Source organism: Puma concolor, chromosome A2, assembly GCF_028749965.1.
Source record: "Puma concolor isolate L17-30 chromosome A2, mPumCon1.1.hap2, whole genome shotgun sequence".
NCBI lineage: Eukaryota > Metazoa > Chordata > Mammalia > Carnivora > Felidae > Puma > Puma concolor.
Genome location: NC_141668.1, coordinates 79,479,976 through 79,501,663, shown reverse-complemented (window position 1 = coordinate 79,501,663; position 21,688 = coordinate 79,479,976). Strand labels below are relative to the sequence as shown.

Genomic DNA, 21,688 nt, shown 5'->3' with positions numbered 1-21,688 from the left:
TACAAGAATTGAAATCATACCATGCATACTTTCAGACCACAATGCTATGAAGCTTGAAATCAACCACAGAAAAAAGTCTGGAAAACCTCCAAAAGCATGGAGGTTAAAGAACACCCTACTAACGAATGAGTGGGCCAACCAGGCAATTAGAGAAGAAATTAAAAAATATATGGAAACAAACGAAAATGAAAATACAACAATCCAAACGCTTTGGGACGCAGCGAAGGCAGTCCTGAGAGGAAAATACATTGCAATCCAGGCCTATCTCAAGAAACAAGAAAAATCCCAAATACAAAATCTAACAGCACACCTAAAGGAAATAGAAGCAGAACAGCAAAGGCAGCCTAAACCCAGCAGAAGAAGAGAAATAATAAAGATCAGAGCAGAAATAAACAATATAGAATCTAAAAAAACTGTAGAGCAGATCAACGAAACCAAGAGTTGGTTTTTTGAAAAAATAAACAAAATTGACAAACCTCTAGCCAGGCTTCTCAAAAAGAAAAGGGAGATGACCCAAATAGATAAAATCATGAATGAAAATGGAATGATTACAACCAATCCCTCAGAGATACAAACAATTTTCAGGGAATACTATGAAAAATTATATGCCAACAAATTGGACAACCTGGAAGAAATGGACAAATTCCTGAACACCCACACTCTTCCAAAACTCAATCAGGAGGAAATAGAAAGCTTGAACAGACCCATAACCAGCGAAGAAATTGAATCGGTTATCAAAAATTTCCCAAAAAATAAGAGTCCAGGACCAGATGGCTTCCCAGGGGAGTTCTACCAGACGTTTAAAGCAGAGATAATACCTATCCTTCTCAAGCTATTCCAAGAAATAGAAAGGGAAGGAAAACTTCCAGAGTCATTCTATGAAGCCTGTATTACTTTGATTCCTAAACCAGACAGAGACCCAGTAAAAAAAGAGAACTACAGGCCAATATCCCTGATGAATATGGATGCAAAAATTCTCAATAAGATACTAGCAAATCGAATTCAACGGCATATAAAAAGAATTATTCACCATGATCAAGTGGGATTCATTCCTGGGATGCAGGGCTGGTTCAACATTCGCAAATCAATCAATGTGATACATCACATTAACAAAAAAAAAGAGAAGAACCGTATGATCCTGTCAATCGATGCAGAAAAGGCCTTTGACAAAATCCAGCACCCTTTCTTAATAAAAACCCTTGAGAAAGTCGGGATAGAAGGAACATACTTAAAGATCATAAAAGCCATTTATGAAAAGCCCACAGCTAACATCATCCTCAATGGGGAAAAACTGAGAGCTTTTTCCCTGAGATCAGGAACACGACAGGGATGCCCACTCTCACCGCTGTTGTTTAACATAGTGCTGGAAGTTCTAGCATCAGCAATCAGACAACAAAAGGAAATCAAAGGCATCAAAATTGGCAAAGATGAAGTCAAGCTTTCGCTTTTTGCAGATGACATGATATTATACATGGAAAATCCGATAGACTCCACCAAAAGTCTGCTAGAACTGATACATGAATTCAGCAAAGTTGCAGGATACAAAATTAATGTACAGAAATCAGTTGCATTCTTATACACTAACAATGAAGCAACAGAAAGACAAATAAAGAAACGGATCCCATTCACAATTGCACCAAGAAGCCTAAAATACCTAGGAATAAATCTAACCAAAGATGTAAAGGATCTGTATGCTGAAAACTATAGAAAGCTTATGAAGGTAATTGAAGAAGATTTAAAGAAATGGAAAGACATTCCCTGCTCATGGATTGGAAGAATAAATATTGTCAAAATGTCAATACTACCCAAAGCTATCTACACATTCAATGCAATCCCAATCAAAATTGCACCAGCATTCTTCTCGAAACTAGAACAAGCAATCCTAAAATTCATATGGAACCACAAAAGGCCCCAAATAGCCAAAGTAATTTTGAAGAAGAAGACCAAAGCAGGAGGCATCACAATCCCAGACTTTAGCCTCTACTACAAAGCTGTCATCATCAAGACAGCATGGAATTGGCACAAAAACAGACACATGGACCAATGGAATAGAATAGAAACCCCAGAACGAGACCCACAAACGTATGGCCAACTCATCTTTGACAAAGCAGGAAAGAACATCCAATGGAAAAAAGACAGTCTCTTTAACAAATGGTGCTGGGAGAACTGGACAGCAACATGCAGAAGGTTGAAACTAGACCACTTTCTCACACCATTCACAAAAATAAACTCAAAATGGATAAAGGACCTGAATGTGAGACAGGAAACCATCAAAACCGTAGAGGAGAAAGCAGGAAAAGACCTCTCTGACCTCAGCCGTAGCAATCTCTTACTCAACACATCCCCAAAGGCAAGGGAATTGAAAGCAAAAATGAACTACTGGGACCTTATGAAGATAAAAAGCTTCTGCACAGCAAAGGAAACAACCAACAAAACTAAAAGGCAACCAACGGAATGGGAAAAGATATTTGCAAATGACATATCGGACAAAGGGCTAGTATCCAAAATCTATAAAGAGCTCACCAAACTCCACACCCGGAAAACAAATAACCCAGTGAAGAAATGGGCAGAAAACATGAATAGAGACTTCTCTAAAGAAGACATCCGGATGGCCAACAGGCACATGAAAAGATGTTCAGCGTCGCTCCTTATCAGGGAAATACAAATCAAAACCACACTCAGGTATCACCTCACGCCAGTCAGGGTGGCCAAAATGAACAAATCAGGAGACTATAGATGCTGGAGAGGATGTGGAGAAACGGGAACCCTCTTGCACTGTTGGTGGGAATGCAAATTGGTGCAGCCGCCCTGGAAAGCAGTGTGGAGGTTCCTCAGAAAATTAAAAATAGACCTACCCTATGACCCAGCAATAGCACTGCTAGGAATTTATCCAAGGGATACAGGAGTACTGATGCATAGGGGCACTTGTACCCCAATGTTCATAGCAGCACTCTCAACAATAGCCAAATTATGGAAAGAGCCTAAATGTCCATCAACTGATGAATGGATAAAGAAATTGTGGTTTATATACACAATGGAATACTACGTGGCAATGAGAAAAAATGAAATATGGCCTTTTGTAGCAACGTGGATGGAACTGGAGAGTGTGATGCTAAGTGAAATAAGCCATACAGAGAAAGACAGATACCATATGGTTTCACTCCTATGTGGATCCTGAGAAACTTAACAGGAACCCATGGGGGAGGGGAAGGAAAAAAAAAAAAGAGGTTAGAGTGGGAGAGAGCCAAAGCATAAGAGACTGTTAAAAACTGAGAACAAACTGAGGGTTGATGGGGGGTGGGAGGGAGGAGAGGGTGGGTGATGGGTATTGAGGAGGGCACCTTTTGGGATGAGCACTGGGTGTTGTATGGAAACCAATTTGACAATAAATTTCATATATTAAAAAAAAAAAAAAAAGAATGATGAGGTGAGATATGAGGGGCATGTTCCGTCAAATTCAAATGCTGCATCTCTAAGTGTAAATAATGACAATAAAAAGAAAGCTGTTAACTCTGGTCAGCCAATGATGACTTCATTGGAAATACATTCTAACAAAAATTTTTGCCAGTGAAAATGCTAAAGCTCTAATGTCTAATGATAGTCTTATAGCCGAAATGTTAAAATTTCAAATTAAAAAGATCTTTGTAAACCCAGATTACTTAACTTTTCAATAAACTCCTCAAATTGTTAAAAAAAAAAAAAAAAAAAAAGATCAAGCTACTGGCACAATTCCTCAGTCATCTGTAACTATTAATTAGAATGCCTTATCCCTTCATTCAGTCACGTCATTGGCAGAGGAGAAAATGGCTGACACTGCAGCTGAAAAATTTATTCTTCCAGCATGCTGGGATATTTTGTGAACAGAGTGAGATAAATTTGATGATAAACTTAAAAATATCCCTCTTAGTGATAACACAGTATCTCTTCAAATCTTTACTACTGCATGACATTTGGAAGTAATGCTTACTAGATACTGAGAAGCTGGTATAGATTTCTAAGATCCAATCTGATAAGAGCATTTCTTCCCCGAGTTGTGCCACTCTCAGAGTTTACAACAGCTCTAAGTGGGTACTTGCTGCAGTGTGTAAATGTAACTTCACACACATCTGGATTCAATATATTTACAGAATTGGGAACATATGCTCTCCGTCAATACAGAGTGAAAAACTGCAAAGGATGGAGCGGGAAATGGGACAGAAACACAGTCCAATTATTAAAAACTGAAATGATACCCACAGCACTAGTTTGCAATCACTGTTTTTTTTTCTATCATAAGGCTGTTGCCACCCAAAGAAATCCACCCTTGCTCATGAACATGCCGTAGTACCTGGCCCCTTACCTGCAGCTTCACTTTCTGGGGGTTCACTTGGGAAGCAGATGACCCTCCTGATAGATCATCAGAAGGTCAATACTAGCCGAACAGTACATCATGATGCCTACGTCATCCACCTCACTTCATCTCATCACCCAGGCATTTTATCATCTCACCTCATCACAAGGAGGGGGAGCTTAGTGCGGTAAGATATTGTGAGAGACCACGTTCACTTAACGTTTATTACCGCAGATTGCTACCTCTAACTGTGCCTAATTTATAAATTAAACTTAATCATAGGTATGTATGTACATATGTATAAGGAAAAGCAAGATATATATAGTGTTTGGTACCATCCACAGTTTCAGGCATTCACAGGGCAGTTGGGTACATATCCCTCATGGGGGAAGGCGGGACTACCATAACGGAAAACAGGGAAAGCTGTCATTAGTATTATATAAAGCTCACTGAATGGCAGACTTTTTAAAATATTTTATTCAGAGACTGGCAGTAAATACCCACTTCCTGTGTCATACCCATTTGTTTTACTGTCTCAATGGAATACACTAAGGTGCATGAGCTTAAGTGTGGCATTTATATTTTTCTAACTGAAGCCTGATCTCCTATGGCAAATATTTTCAAACTTGACATCTAAGTCTAACAGAAAGGTGTATTTAACCAATTTTGCAATTTCTCAAGTTACATTTGAAATTTGGGGAGGGAAATTATATATTTCAATATGATTAACACATGAAAGTGTTCCAAAAGTTTATTTTTAGGACAAAAACAAATACTAAAAACAATCACCTTGCAACTATGTGTTCATAACATTCTTATAGCATGCTGAACAGTTTTTTTTTTTAAATAAGCAAAGTTTGAATGAAATTAGAGAAACTGTTGTAATCTCATGGTCTTAAACTTCTAATCATTACTTTCTGGAAGAGAAATGTTGAATATTAAAGAATATTTAGAAAAGAGGTCATCTGACTTTCCAAAGCCCTGGAGTTGAACTTGGTGGCAAAAGAAGGGAATGCATTTGTTTTTTATTTATTCTTTAAAAAATAAGTGTATCGGGGCACCTGGTGGCTCAGTCAGTTGAGTGTCTGACTTTGGCTCAGGTCATGATCTCACAGTCTGTGAGTTCGAGCCCCGCGTCGGCCTCTGTGCTGACAGCTCAGAGTTTGGAGCCTGCTTCAGATTCTGTGTCTCCCTCTCTCTCTGCCCCTTCCCTGCTCATGCTGTGTGTCTCTCTGACACAAAAATAAATAAAAATGTCAAAAAAAATTTTTTTAAATAAGTGTATCGATTTTTGAGAAATGGTAAAAAAGCATTTCCACTGTGAGACATAAAAAGTGTATTATTATTATGAGGACTATAAAGAAAGCATTTTTTTTTGTAAGCTAAGAATTTTCATCCTTGACCCACTTAAAAATGTTAAAAAGAAACTGGCTGAACAGTGTACTAGATGCATGAGCAGCATGGTCTCTGTGTGCTCCAAACTGGAATGAGCTATCCAGAGGCAAGCACACTTGATGAATTAAATAAAACATTCCTAATTTTTGTTTTAGTGTTGCCCATTTGGGAACTTTTCCTGTTCTGTATTAAATTATTTGATGAAAACACATTTTATATTAACTTTACGCTTAGACTTTATCATAAAATATGAAAATAGGTACTGTCCCATGAAATTTAATTTCATTTTTAGGCATATTGCTAAGTGTCTGAGTTGGTGTTTGTGTACTACATTTGCTGTACAATGTATTTCTTACTACAGGTTCACTTCCTAAATTAAAGTTAGAAAAATCCCTAGAGGGGAACACTGGTGCTACTAATACTCTGAATGCAGGAGATTAGGTAGAGCATTCTGATTTCTTCCTGCACTCCTGCCCCCCCACCAGCCAGTGACAAGCTCCTCTACATGTTCCTGGACCACACAGCGCTCGCTCCTTGGTCCCCTTATGCAGTGAGCACTCCAGCATGCTCCCCACTCCAGGTGACCTGAGAAACAGCCCTAGCCCATCTGCATTCCAGATTTTCAGAAATCCTATCAGAATCTGATTCTCTGATGCCAATTCCCCAATAAGGTTACCACCCCTAGTAGTGATTCAATATCATTTGTGCATTTTTTTTTTTAATTTTTTTTTTTCAACGTTTATTTCTTTTTGGGACAGAGAGAGACAGAGCATGAACGGGGGAGGGGCAGAGAGAGAGGGAGACACAGAATCGGAAACAGGCTCCAGGCTCTGAGCCATCCGCCCAGAGCCTGACGCGGGGCTCGAACTCACGGACCGCGAGATCGTGACCTGGCTGAAATCGGACGCTTAACCGACTGCGCCACCCAGGCGCCCCAATTTGTGCATTTTTATTGTTAGTTCAATAGACTTCAGACAGGTTGAAGGGGTAAGTCATCTTGAAGGAAGAAAAGCTTGTGTTTTTCATATGGCACTACTCAAAGCTAGTGCAGTGAAATAAGCATGCTCAAACACTACTAGCAGAAGCGCAAAATGATACAACCAGATCACGTTAGTAATATGTATCAAGAACCTTAAAAAGGTCCATTGCCTTAGATCCAATTAATCTCTTCTTTATGATAAATTCTAAGGAAAGAATCAAATTTCCAACTAGGGTGTTCCTTACAGAGTTATTTACAAAAATACTGTTTTCAATTTTTCTCAAATGTCCATCGGGGGTTTTATTAAATCCCAAATTATCTCTATAATAGAGTATTTGTCAATCACTAAAAATCATGTTTTCAAAAAATTTAATGACAAGAGAAATATACTAAATGGAAAAAGGAAATAAAAAATATAGAGTGGAGAATCCCAACTTTATTTTAAAAAACACATTAGCAAAGATATGATTGCACAGAAAATACAGAATAGGATCTTGATTTTATTATATGTGTACATGCTTTATTTACTCTTTAGATATGCTTCTTGTAGTGAATCACTTATATCACCCATGTCTTAAATATACCTATAACTGCATTATATAAATCACATCTTCGTTTAATGATATCTTTATAAACCAGATAAACACCATAGCCTACAACTCCTTTGCATGATTTATTTTTCCCAATGCCACTGCATACCTTCAGCTACCCCAGCATATGGGAGTTTACATACTAAATTTGATTTTAAATGCATATTAATGCAACATTAACTATAAACTTTAGCCATGGTTTTGAACCTGAGTTTCTAGGATCTGAGTGATGCCAGACTTGTCTATTTTTCTCCAATCACATAGCTCTGTGTAGGTAGATTTGACACTTACCTGAAATCCTCTCTTACAGGCTCCCTCAATCTCATGGAAGTCATGTTCTGTGCACAGAGGGCAAGCTTCGGCACTCTCCCACAGAAAATAGAATGTACACCCATCACAGGTGCCTGCTGGGCACTTGCTGAAATAAAAAATGAAATGACAGCTCTTATATTCAGCCAAGTCCAATAAACATTTGAGTGCCTACTGCATACTGGAAAGCAATGTGTGGGTGCAAAACCACAACTCCACACCTATTAGGATAGCTACAATCAAAAAGACAGGTAATAACAAGTTGCAAAAATGTTAAGAAATTAGAACCTATATACACTGCTAATGGGACTGGAAAGAGAGAGAAGTGCTTTGTAATAAGGTGGCAGTTCTTCAGACCATTACAAACAGTTACCACATGATCCAGTAATTACGCTTCTAGATAAAAATCCAAGAGAAGTAAAAACGTTTATCCACACAAAAACCTGTACATGAATGTTCATAACTGCATTATTTTTAACAGCTCAAAGGTGGAAACAACTCAAATGTCCTTCCAGCAGATGAAGAGATAAACAAATGTAATATTACCATTCTATGGGAAATTACTTGGCCATAAAAAGGAATGCAGAAGTAATACATGCCCCAACTTGGATGAACCTCAAAAATATACTAAGTAAAAGAAGCCTATCAAAAATTCTATGTATTTGGGGCACTTGAGTGGCTCAGTAGGTTAAGCGTCCAACTCTTAATTTCGGCTCAGGTCATGATCTCACTGTTCATTAGTTCAAGCCCTTCCTTGAGCCCCACATCAGGTTCTGTGCTGACCACGCGAAGCCTGCTTGAGAGTCTCTCTTTTCCTCTCTCTGTCCCTCTCCTGCTTGCTCTGTCTCAAAATAAATAAGCTTTAAAAAAAATTCTATATATTAAATGATTTTATTTTTTATAAAAGTCCAAAATAAGAAAATCCACAGCAACAGTAAGTTAGTGGTAAGCTTGGAGTATGGAAGGGAGCTAAGGTAAAGAGAAGCAATAGCCAAAGGGTAGATAGGTCTTTTTAAGGTGATGAAAAAGCTCTAAAAATGATGATAGTGATGGCTACATATATCTATGAGTATACTAATAACCACTGGCTTGCCTGTTTTAAATGGGCAAACTCTATGGCACGGGAATTTTGTCTCTCTAAAGCTACTTTTTTTTTAATTTAAAGGAGAGACAGATATAATGACAAAAAAGTTCTGGGAGAACTTCTTGGTGGAAGGCATGCCTAAGACAAGTCTAGAATATCCAATAGGAGGTAGCCAGAAGAGAAAGGAAGAAAGTAAAGGAATGCCTGCCAGAGGGATGAAATGGTAGACGGATTGGAAGGAAATTCCAAGCTGGTCATGATCACAATGGCTTCAAGAGCAGGACAGTGCGTGGGCACAAAGCATATAGGCAAGAACTAGGTGGTGGATGGAGGTGCCATTTCTGTTTGAAGTAATGTGTTTAGGCAAAGGTTTCAGGGAAAAGAATGATGAACTAGACCATGGTCTCGACAGTGCGGTGGGGTGGGCAGGGCGGGGCGGGGGGTAGGGGGACATGAAAACAAAACAACCTGAAGTGAAAAGACAAACAAAACAACTACCAGATCGACACACAGCTGAAGGATGGAAATGACTGTGCACTCCTGGTTTGCCTCAGCCAGACGATGACTTCTTTCAAGAGGCAGTTACTGTCACCACCCGGTGATGACGCAGGGGCCTTAGACACAGGTGCAGGATCGCACTGAACCAACCACCAGGCAGGGCTGGAATGGAGACTTTTTGAAACTGCTTGCTGGTGGGTGGGCCTATTATATCAGTTTGCCTCCTTCCTTTTAGGGACAGATAAACACAGCATGGATAAAATTAAACTGCTTTTACTGTGTAGAGAATCCTTATTGACTGAAGCAGGAAGTTATGTGGAAAGGTTCTGGTGGGAATGGCTGTTTTGTTCATGAATTAATTAAAATGGGGAGAACACTATTCCCTTCATTTGTCTACTATACTTCCCTTAAATTAAGTGTGCAAATTCAGGGCAGTGCCCTGAAAACCTCCTTTAGACCTTTGTTGCTGCTGAGTACAGGTGTCCTGAAACACCTAGGGCAAAAGATAGACACACAATCATAGGGAGAACCCCAAAACACCCCTTCTTAAGTTTTAACTTCAGATGCCTTTCTGATGATAGGCAGTCCCAAACTGTAATTTTCGGTCTACCAGCGAAGTAAAATTCCATACCCTCAGTATATATTCTCAGGGTACTCTACAATACCAACCCTGACACAGAAGTCTACAGTGCCTAAAAATGGACTACGTTTTTAGAGGCCTACCCTTCCAAATGCTTGCATGCTGTAGACCAAGTCAACGTGGTGAGATGTAAATAAAACCATGATTCTGTGTAACGTGCTTCAGAAAGAGAGGCCTGGTACTATGAGAGCTAAGAACAGTGATGAAGGGGGACGCTTTGGAAAAATGGCTTAACTCTTACCTGCCTCGACTTGTTTGTAAAAGGGAGTAAAGTATATTTAGACCAAGAAACAAAAAGAGATTTAAAAAAAAAATGGTAAGTACAAGAGATGAAAATCATGCCACCTAAAAAAATGATCCCTACTTCCCATCAGTAAAACCAACTCAACATTGCACTTCTGAAAAAAATTGAGTAACCTATCAGAAATGTTTTTCAAGAACACAATTATTATTTGCATAACAATGACTTGAAACTTTAAAGGTAATTAACTTTTTTGATCATTTAGCAAAAATTACCAAAATACTTTCCTGCTCAATTCTCTCCTTCCCAAATTATTTTGTTTTATCTTTCCCACACAGAGACATTTTCAAGGGTGGTGAGGGCTGTTTATCTTGGGAAAATAAAAGAATAAGTTTGGTAAAATTCGAGAAAAAAAGCTGAACAAATAAAAAAGAAAAGGGGAAAATTAATCAAAGTTGCAAAGAGCTCTGCAGAGAAAACCTGGGTTACAGGTGTGGCTGGACTTGCAAGTGATTTTGTGTTTTTCCACAAGTGATTAGGCCCCTCCCCCATGCTGTTTCAGAGCTGTAATTTATCAGAAATGAGATGTCTGTTCCACTGCCTTCACTGGGTTGTTATAAAGGACAAAATGAGAGAACAATTTGGGAAAGTTTAAAGTACTGCAAAATATAAAAGACTATTAACAATTCACATCACTCTCTATAGAACTGGGAGAAGTACAGAATTGGGGGAAAAAATCAAGACATTGATATAACTTATAAAGCTGCCATTAGGTGTCAAAATACTGCAATGATTCAGTGTCTTTCCCCGGTAGACTCCACTTTTTAAAATATACTCTTAGGTTAAAAGCAGTTTAGTTTAGAATCAATTCTTCAATTCTTTGAACCCAACGAATCATTTACAATGTGGAACATCCAAATTTGATTCTTTGTTATAAACGTTAAGTTCCACAGTTGAATCAGCCCTTCCCTGTGAAATGACAAGGATGTAGGAAGCAGTACTAATTTCAATAGTGCTTATATATAAAAGGAAAATAGGGGAAAAAAAAGATGCAAGAGTATATATATATATATTTTTTTTTCTTCTACTAAGAACAAAAAAGCAAGTAGTAAGATAGACAAACACTTTAATGCCAAATATGTGAAACCTTTTTCCCTTTGATGACCTGTGCCACCACCATCTCTACCCCCTACCCCCTGGCCTTGTAAAGGTGTCACTAATTGTGCTTCTTTTATAATTTTTGATCCACAAGATCACCATAGAAACCAGAGAGTAGATGTCTAAAGAGCCAGTACATAATCCTGGAGAGCTGGGGTATGCAAGGCTAGAATTCCACAAGATGACCCCAGGGCTGTGAACTCTAGGTAGAGAAACCACCATCAACACAAAGGATAACCAGGTGCATCCTAATTTGGTTTTACTGTTAAACGAGGAAGACTTTACAGTTTCCTTATTTTGCTCTGGAACTGCCTTACCACTGCAGATAGCACTGGCCATGTGTAAGAATTCAGATGAATCTTTTTTTTTAAGTAAGTGATGTCTTGGATTCTAAATTGGATACATTTTCTGGGGGTAAAGTGGACTGAGCTATGAGTTATTAGCGTCCCCTAAATGAATCATCTTACCTAAAGCAGGGTCTACTTGGTTCATCTACTAATTCATGGACAGTAATCTTAATTTCTTATGAACTATTACAACCCAATACTCAAACTATTGCTAATTGTTTAGACAGTTGATAAAGCAGTGTAAACTTGTTTTTGCCTGAACTTTATGCAAACTCCAAAGTTAAAATAAATTCACGTACGGTGTAAGTATGTTTCGATCCCTTCTACAGTGGGTCTCAGGAGACCAGGGGGAAAGGCCATAGTCTTATATGCCTAGAACTTTTCTCATTTGGTGTCAGAGCACTAATGTTACTCAGACGCTTTCATGTGAGGCTTTTCTGGGTTTCTTGGGGTTCCCCTATCTCGGAGTTCACAGACGGGCATTGTCTGGCATAGGAGATGCTGACTAGCTGCCAGTAACTCCCTTCGGCTTTGGCTTCTGAGAAAGCTCAACCTTTCTCTGCTAAGAATGCCAATGGGCAGAAAGCCTTCTTGTGTGGGGTCCATAAAATGGCTTTGGATCTTGCTCCAATTTTGTTTGCCCTGAGGCTGAAGAGTATAAATCACTTATGACTGAGTTTGAACATAAGATTTTTTGACCTATGCCTCTTAAATCCAGGGATATAAAATTCTACCAGTCTCCTGCAAAAACCGCCCTTTTTACAGATTCCCCCCGAGGTTAATTACCAAAAGCCAGAATCCGATCAAGATCTGTACAAACTACATTAGCTGATACTCCCCAGTCCCTTTTACCTCCAGGCTCTGCAAAATCTGTCAAACTTTTGCCATCCTTATTTCAAAATGGATCCTTAAACTTTATGACTGTTTCATGACATTTTTATGTCATGTCTTAACATTACTCATTAGTGCTGAAGCATATAATTTTAACAATTCTGTATTAGAATTTTCCATTTCTTAATCATAATGGGTTTTTACTTGTTGCTCATAGTGCTTTTATATGCCTCCTCATTTTCATTGTTCTAAGAACATATTTGGCTTTAAATTTTTAAATTCTATTGCCTTTTAAATTTAACTTGTGCAGATTTAGATATCTATTATCTGTCCATAAATAGTTCAGAGGAAAAAGAAAACAAGGAACTCCGTTAACCAATCATTATCCTCTGGCTCCTACCAACTCAAAATGGATAGACATCCTGGCTTCAACAGAACTCCCCCAAAACCAAAGAAGATACTACAATAGTGTCCTATAGGTCCAAAGACTTTGACAGAGAAACTCTCAATCAGAGCCTGTGGAATAAAGCCTTGGTACATTCAACCTCTGAACGCCTTCAGGACAGATCTCTGAAGCATCCCTTTTGTGAGATATAATATTCTCAGAAGCTATGCTTTCTTTCTTTCTTTTTTTTTTTTTTTTAATGAGCAACAGCCCCTCTCCACTTGGCCCTGAGACACCCACTAGCTTGACTCCATCTCTGAGACTGAGGCTACACTTAAAACTGAAGATGAACTTGGATTTTGAAGGAGGTTTTGGCAAAATAGTTTTAGACTGATTTATGAACCACCCAAGCAGTTAAATATAGTTATAAGTTGAGGGAAAGAGAAAGAGAGAGCACGATGTTTTCCTCTAACTCATACCATTACTAAAGATGACCTTGTTGGAGGGAGGATGACTCATTTTAAACAAGGCACCAATAACTTGCAGATCAAATGAGTTATCCCCCAGATAAATGTGATATTTGTCTCTCTGCCTAGTGTGCTTCTTTGCAAATCTCTACCTGTGAAGAACTGGAGGGAAAAAACAGCAAGATGAAAACATGATGGTAAGAACAGAACGAGACACAGTCAGGACAACATTCCATCCTGAATGTGCCAACACAGTTATACAGCCTGGGTCCTCAGTGTTTCCTACTGTGTGAAATGAATGGTTCTGACTGAGGGATCTCTAAGGTGCTAGGACATCTCCATTATCAGAGTAAAAATGATTCCTTTTGCCCATTTTCTAATAATGCGTTTTCAAAACCTTTCCATTAATAGAAATTTCTCACATATTTGAAAGAACTCTTCCGACACAATGCTGGGTCCAAAGTTTTCCTAGTGAAAGAAGAACTTCCAAGTTTTCCAACCACCTCCGATCATGACTGGAGGCTGGCAAAGTTTCTTAGGCAGAGGCTGGAGGGGGATCTATTCAGGGATATCAGCAGTCTACTTGTTACAAATTCATTTGCTGGCCAAGATACAAACTGCACCAGATAATCCCAAAGTCCAGCCTGGCTCTCAGATTGCATCTGCCACAGACATCATGCTGCTAAATTTTTATCTAAAATGTCTCACACCTTCCAGACACTTTGTAGAATTAGAAACCAACTGCATTTGCCAGACCAAACAGACAGGTTGTGGTTTTCCAATTGCAGATTAGTAGGCAGCCCTGATAATTTGCTGTTTGCTGTTCCCTCTAAACTTCAGATGAGATACATAGAGAATACACATTGCCCCTTTTCTCCTGCCCCACGACTCTGTTAAGACATTCCCATTTTCCCAGGTCACCAAGATACAGAGCCCCAACCAACATCACTACTACTAAAGTCTCCTTTCCTGGTTTGCCAAGATTCTTGGCCAAGAGAGGAGAATTCCCGGGGGTGGCATCCCTTCCAAATTGCCAAAGTCTGCTTTCTGAGATTTTTTTGGTTACAGCATATGAGATTTCTCGAGGCAAGTGCCTGGTTAGCACCTTCCTCTCTTATGGAGATCTTAAACCTCCCCAAAGAAAACTGCAAAGTAAATCTGCTTCAAAAGTAGCATAAGAAACTGGGCTCTGTTAACAATTCCTTACTGTTAGTAGGAAATCTTTATTCAGCCCCACAGCTAAAAAAAAATTCTAATTATTTCAGGACAAGCTGCTGTTTCTCATGTTCTGATCCCAGAGCTCCCCCTTGTGCCCTAATGGGAAACTGATTCAAGAAAGAACTAAAACACACTTAGATTGTTAGGTTCAAGCAGTTCCCTAGAGCAATGGTCCTCAAACCTCGATGTGCATGACAATTATATACAAAGTCTTATCAAATATGGGTGAATGATTACCCTTTAGACTAAGGTACTTTAAATTAGCTTTTCAGAAAATTAAAATGCAGAACAAAGTTTGAGAATTTGTCTCAGTGGGTTAAGATTAGTAGTTCCTAAATTTTAATATGCTTCGGAATTGTCTTGCAGGTTTTCTTTTAGGATTTTGTTTTTAAGTAGTCTGTACACCCCGTGGGGAGCTCTAACTCAAAACTCCTAGATCAAGACTCGCACGCTCCTCCATTTGAGCCAGCCAGACTCCCAGAACTGTTTTGTGTTTAAAAAATATATATTCCTATGCTCAACACTCAAGATATTCTTTATGTTTTTGGAAAGATCCAGAAATTGATTTTTAAAAGAAACCCCAAGGTATTCTGCCACGAGTGATCTTGAGAAACCCTGGCAAAGACAGTTATATTCCTGAAGTAGAATAAACTACTACAGGTTAAAGGAAAAACTACTTTTCCCCTCCCCACAAGGAAAAACTCAGTTTCTAAGTGCCATAATTTAACATCAGGAAACTTTTTTTTTTTTACCTTAACACATCAGAACCCACCTTGGGAGAGTTAGAGTGGATATATTTTCTCATGGACAGATCTAATCTTTGGTAATATTATCTGCTTGGATGAGACACCTGGAGAGGCTTTGGAAGCCATCCAGGTAGACTCCTAGAGGCTAGACTCTGAGAGGTTCATTGCTAAGTCCAAGGAAGGACGTTATAAGTGCTACCATTAATAGAACAAGCATCTTAACTCAAAGCTATTTGGGGGGATATCAGGGAATAATTAAAGAAACTCTAAACACACCTTCTCATAAACAAAGGGTGGTTTGCTGCCTTGACTCTAGCTTGGATGCTGGCATAGGGATCCTCCACCAAATGATGCCCTTGAGCATCAGGCTCCCTCTGCCTCTTACACTGATGTCTAGTAACTTTTATTATGTTCTCCTCTGATCATATACTTCTCTCACCTTGAAAAGGTGAAAAGAAAAATTAATTCCTAGATCTATGAGAACCAGAGAAACACAGTTGGTTAAGAGGTGAATACGAGTGTCCTTTTGTGCCCCAAAGTAAACCCACAATATTGATACCCCTGGAAATACTTTTAAGATGCTGAAGCAATGCTCAGACCACTGATTTCCAATACTGATGTCCTGATATGCGTAAGCAAGATAGCTTAAAATCCCTCAATGGTTACTGCGAAACTATCAAAAACAAAACTAAGTCAGTCATTTTCTTTTAAATAAAATTTAATATAAAATTTTATTTAAAAGAAAATTATATATGTATATATATATACACACACATATATGTGTATATATATATATATATACACACACACATATATATTTATGTTAACTTGAGAAATACGTTCAAGTCGAACTATGATAAAGGTACCTTAATCCAACAAATATTAGAAATAAACAATCTACATACAGAACAATGAATAACTGCAAAAAACAAAAATCAGCAGACATTTAAGTGTCATTCACACCATGAAAGCATTATTTACGTTGACAGTTCTGAGTCCATGAAATTGCCCATTTTCTCCTAGTGTTTCTACCCAATATGGACTGTAGAAGTCAAATCTAGACTGTGGAGAGCTACTGCCTCAACTTCAGCAAGTCAAATGAACTGTATTATATATTCTATAGATCAGATTCTACCTTGGTGATTCTGCCACTATTAATCAGAAAACGGAGGAGCTGGAAATGGATCATACAAATTATCCACCCTGGCCCCTATTCTCTCACAGAGAAAGAAACCATGATTCAGAGGTTCAATTACTTCAATCTAGATCACCCAGGTGGTTCGTTGTTGATCAAGAACTATAAGCCAGGTTATATATAATCCAGCTCTTAAGGAAATTGGGACTAAACAGTAAGAATAAATACAAGGATACAAACACTGTAATTATATGTTGAAATAATTTTCAAGACAATTAAGCAAACAGGAGGCGAATATGTCTTTGAGGAGATTGGGATGTACTGAGATTTGTGAGGACTTGTTCCTCTTAAGAGACACACAGCATATCCCTATAATAAAAACCTACATATTCTTCTGTTCTCTTTCTGCTTTGCATTCATAGGGACCATGTTTTAACATAGTAAGATTCTGGGGAGTTTTGATTCCTCACAATAAATACAAATGTGAAACAATCACATAGAAATAAGAATACCTGGGGACTGAAATCATTCCTGCTCCTGGTTTAGTAGGATTGCACCTCATTTTCACAGCAGTTGATCGGCCATTAACACAAGATGTTGTAGTTGTAGAAGACCTATTGAAAGGCAAATGTTATTCCACAGAACAGACATGACATAGGTCACCAAGACATAAATATCCTGTGTAGAACTACTTCTATACTCTATGAAACAATGAAAAAGAAAAATGTGTCCAAGTTCACTAATTGAGAATTTTAATACAAACTGGGCTCATTTGCTTTCACTGCCAATGAAGAGTTGACTATTTTCTCAGCTAATGTGATAAGCTATCATCAAGGTGTTTAGCAAAGTTACTATAATTATAATCAAAGTCACAATCAAAAAACATTTTTAAAGGGAAGAGAAGCCATATCTACTTTTGCTGTTATTAAGATGTGTGAATTACAAATACTGTCTAGACAATGAAGTAGAGTCTCTTTATTGCCTAATTTAAAAGAATATATATAACAGAAAAAAGACATCTATCTGAACTATAACACTTGCAAAATATTTCATGTTTCCTACTTTATACTCAGTCTTCCATTTACAAACTAATCACTGATTATCTGTTAAGTATAAGCTACGACTCTAGGCACCCTGAAGAGACATTCTTTTGATTAAAATTGTCAAGGTAAGCAGCATCTTCACTTACTTATAAAAGAAATGCACATCTGGTATTTGGCTAGGTGGAAGTGGAAACATATCTTCTTTTATATTAATATTTTGCAATGTAGTTTCAACTGTCACTCCTAGATAACAATAAAAAAAAAGCTATTAAGCAATACAGGAAAATTAGGTTTATTTAGTTTCTGTGTATATGAATAGAAAACAGCTTCACTTTGATACTGTCATTTGACCAGAAATATCATATTAAATTAATGCGTTCATGGTAAGACTAAGAACCTTACGAAGCTCTATAGAATAAAAAAATAAAACAATCTACTCCCTAGCTCTGTTATTTTGTTTAAGTCACCTCACTTCCCTGGGTGTTATGTCCTAATTTGTAAAATTCAAGAAGTAATTGAGATAATCTCTAAAGCCCCTTCCAGCTCTGACATTTCAATAACCTAACAATATAAAAAGTTAGTTTTTGTAGAACAAGCTGGGTTATTTTGCTAATACAGCTTTCAACTCAGTATAGATATACTTGAGAAAACAAAAAATTTTGTGCCCTAATAATTTCCAGAAAATAACTCCAAAACTTGTTTAATCTAAAAGTCAGGCATTTTTTCTCATTCCTGGTAGGCAAAATGAGAGCAGAGCCAAAATGCAAGCAATAACAGCAACCTCTCCTTCAGATGAGGAGTTCTGATGCTGAGCACAAGCTTGGTGACTGACCTTGGTGCTGAAAATTAAAGCTCAATTCCTCTGGAATCTATAGCAATGGTCCTCAAATCTACTGTATGTTAGAATCACCTATGAAGCTTGTTAGATTGATATGTTGTAAAATGTTTTATCACCATACCAGAGGTTCTAATGAACTGGATCCCTAAAAATAACTGAGAGGTCATTCTTCAAACTTTCCTATACCTTCCAGTCCACAAAGACAGAAGAAACAGGTAGGGAATAAAACTTGGCACATTCACCATTGCTAAGTGTCACCGGCTTACTTCTCATACAAGAAAATATTATGCAAACTGGTGGTAAATATTATGATTTAGATTTATAAATTACTTTTTTTTTTACTATTATTTTGTTTAAAGTTTTGGTTTCCAAACTTATTTTGCTTCTTAAATTCCTAGAGAACTTGATGAAAGGCACAGACTCTCAAAAAACATCTTATCACATGAGTTAATATGTAAACTCAGAAGATACTTGTACTCACTTAGATGGATCAATAGATCTCAATTGTAGGAGCTTTTTAACCATGTTACAAAGGGATTAGAATTGCCTATAGCCTCCATCATCTATGGCAAATACTAACACAATGACAAGTTATCAGTACTATAATTTTAGAATAACTGCATGCATGCATATAGGAACGAAATGAAGCTTACCTAAAAATGTATCTGCCAGAATGATGGACTGTGATGATAAGGCTGCTCGGAAACCCTTACTCTCAGAGGGAATAATAGTTGACTGGCATACATATGCTCCTACCAAATTCGTGTAATCATCTGACCCTGCCACCATTTCCTTTACTGTAAAGTCTGTTATATTGTTGGTACAAAGAGCCATCTTCTTCCCCTAGGAAAACAAAGTCATCAAGAGGTTTTACTGAAGAGTCATTCTCTAAAGTGGATCTCAAGAGAGCTAATGACTCTAGTAGAGCAGTGGCTCTCTCCTCACTGCAGAGATTCTGCTTTCAATAAAAGGAAGTGGGGCCCAGGCACCAGCATTTAAAAAAAAAAAAAAAAAAAAAAAAGCTCTTGAGGAATTCCAACGTCTAACCAGGGTTGAGAGTCATTTAAGTTATAACGAATATATACACTCAATACTACACTGCTCATCCAACTACAAGCATCATTTATGCTGATGAAAGCCATCTAATTTAAGGAACTAAAATCATCTACAAAACCGTTGATTCATAGGATAGCAATGCATTCAAAGAGACCAGATAACTCTGAGTGAAGGTTTTAATTCCAAAGGAGAAGACTTGCTCTTCCTTCTCCTTTACCGGCCTATTGTGGCAGAAAGGAAATGTGAAGGCTGAAGAAGAAAGCATAAAAGCCATATTGCAGCAAAATCATAGGACCCCCGTCTAAGTTCTTAATAGTTGGCCACTACATGTGTCTTTACTCAATGACATGTACCTACTCAACTACACAGTAAGTTGAAGAGAATACAGAGATTTACTTTTTTAATCATTTAATCAGTTGGAATATTTAAAGTTAAAAGGCTATTTAAATATACTATAGTCCCACTGCAAATGACCATAGCTTTCTCTACAATGTCTATGAAGGAATATATAAGGGGGAAAAGGACATGATTTTACTGATCTTAGATGTAAAGTAAGCACACATGAGCATAAAGAAAAGAATACAGATTTATCTTTCTTAATGCAGCTAACAATCCAAACTTAAAAAATTTTCTCCCTCTACCAAGCCTTCTCACACTACAAGTACAATATACTTTTACTAAGCTTAAATTAAATGGCTGAAGCCAAGAAGATGAAAACAATAGAAAAGATGAGAGAGAAACTACTGAGGAAAGAAAGAGGTAAACTACAATAAAAGGAATGAGGACAAAAAGGAAAGAAAGAGGACAGAAAAGAAGAGGGGAAAGATGGAAGGAAATACAGTGGTAACACAGGCACAAGAACAAGAAAAAGCATAATATAATGTGTAACTAATCTCATTCACTGCTCCACTCAGTATTCAACATAACAGGTATTTAATATTTATTTATTTGTCAAATGAACTGAGTAACTAAGCAATAAAGTGTGTTTGATCTCTCCCTGTAAAATCAGGACAGGACAAACACTATACCAAATAAATTTACACATCTTTTTGTCTGAAAACATCTGTGGTCATCAGATCTCTTTTTGTTCCTTTGCGCAAAGTGTGGCACAGCATCTCATAATGAAGACCACTGGAGATGCCAAAGTTAATATGGAAAGAAACATGGAGGAAATGCCTTATTACATTTTCATCATTGCTAATGGTGTATACATATACATACTCTCCTACCCCAACCTCATAGATCTATAAAAATACTGGGCATATAGTCCTGTAATTCTTCCCATTACCAGCATTAATTGAGGTTCTGCTTCTTCCCACAGAAAAATAAGATCCCATTATTTATTAGCAGACACTACCTGATCAAGCGACATTTGTCTCCTGCTTACCTCCTTTTTTATTGTTGAATAAACTTCCTCTTGGAAGTCTTTTTCTTTTAAAACGGACGACATAAAGAACAGTAAAACTTTCCCAAACCAAAACTGCCAGACTGAAAAATAGGTGGGATTGACAAGCCTGACCCATTTTTACAAAAAATGAAAGATGCTTCAAGTACCTACACCATAACTCCAAGCTTTGGGCTTCAGTTGGCTAGATAAGTGCCTTGATGAATGCAGAACCAGACAAGGTTGGCCCTGCTGGAGAAAGCTGCCAGCCGGCCTGCTAGGAGGCAACACAGAATTTAAGCAATCACAGCTCAGTTTCTGACATTTGATTGTTAGTTCCCATAGAGATTTTATTGGGCCATCAACACAGAAAATATCAACTCAGGCAAAGCCGAAATACAGCTCCATCTCACTTTGACAGCCAGAACTCACCTCATGCCCACATAAACTAATATTGAAGAAATGGAAGTATTTTGTTCCTTTGGAAGTAAAGCTGGGTCCATTCATTAACGAGCCCACGCTGCTGAGGTTGCTGAAGTCATAGTGCAAACTCTGATTTTCTTTTTCATGGTGGAAAAAGCAGTCACTATAGCAAACTGAGTGGTCCTTTGATTAGAGATTAAGAAATTAAAAAATATACAGCACAAAAGAAAATATTAGCTGCTATGAACAATGTGTTTCCAAAAAGTTCTATGTTTGAAACTCTTTCAGTAATTTTGTCCTAGTTATATTTTACCATACGAATATAGAGAATTTCCAAACACTAATTAGATTTTCCTTGGTAGAGTTCAGGAAAATCAGCATTTCTTAAAAGTAAGAGTGAAGTTACTCCAAAACTAGTTTCTTGTATTAAGGTATTTTAATAAACAGCCTTTTAATAAACAGGTGGACACCCTGTTCCACCAGTGTCAACATACAGGAAAACTACTTTCTCTTTCACCCAAAAATGGCATCAACCTTTGCCCTTAAAATGTTCTAAGATATACTTGTTCTCCATATATTTCTATGCCCCGC

The 21,688-nt window shown here is 37.7% G+C and overlaps 1 protein-coding gene across 3 annotated transcripts in view; it reads right to left on the bottom strand.

The window, feature by feature from the left end:
- Nucleotides 1-21,688, bottom strand: part of ELAPOR2 (endosome-lysosome associated apoptosis and autophagy regulator family member 2) — a 184,950-nt gene that overhangs the window by 19,787 nt on the left and 143,475 nt on the right. For all 3 annotated transcript variants that reach the window (XM_086696794.1, XM_086696795.1, XM_025929776.2), the window contains 5 exons: nt 21,107-21,280; nt 18,888-19,077; nt 17,543-17,639; nt 16,866-16,967; nt 7,586-7,712 (listed from right to left, as the gene is read on the bottom strand). In XM_086696794.1, coding sequence (XP_086552920.1) covers nt 7,586-7,712; nt 16,866-16,967; nt 17,543-17,639; nt 18,888-19,077; nt 21,107-21,280 — 690 coding nt within the window. The remainder of the gene's footprint in view (nt 1-7,585; nt 7,713-16,865; nt 16,968-17,542; nt 17,640-18,887; nt 19,078-21,106; nt 21,281-21,688) is intronic.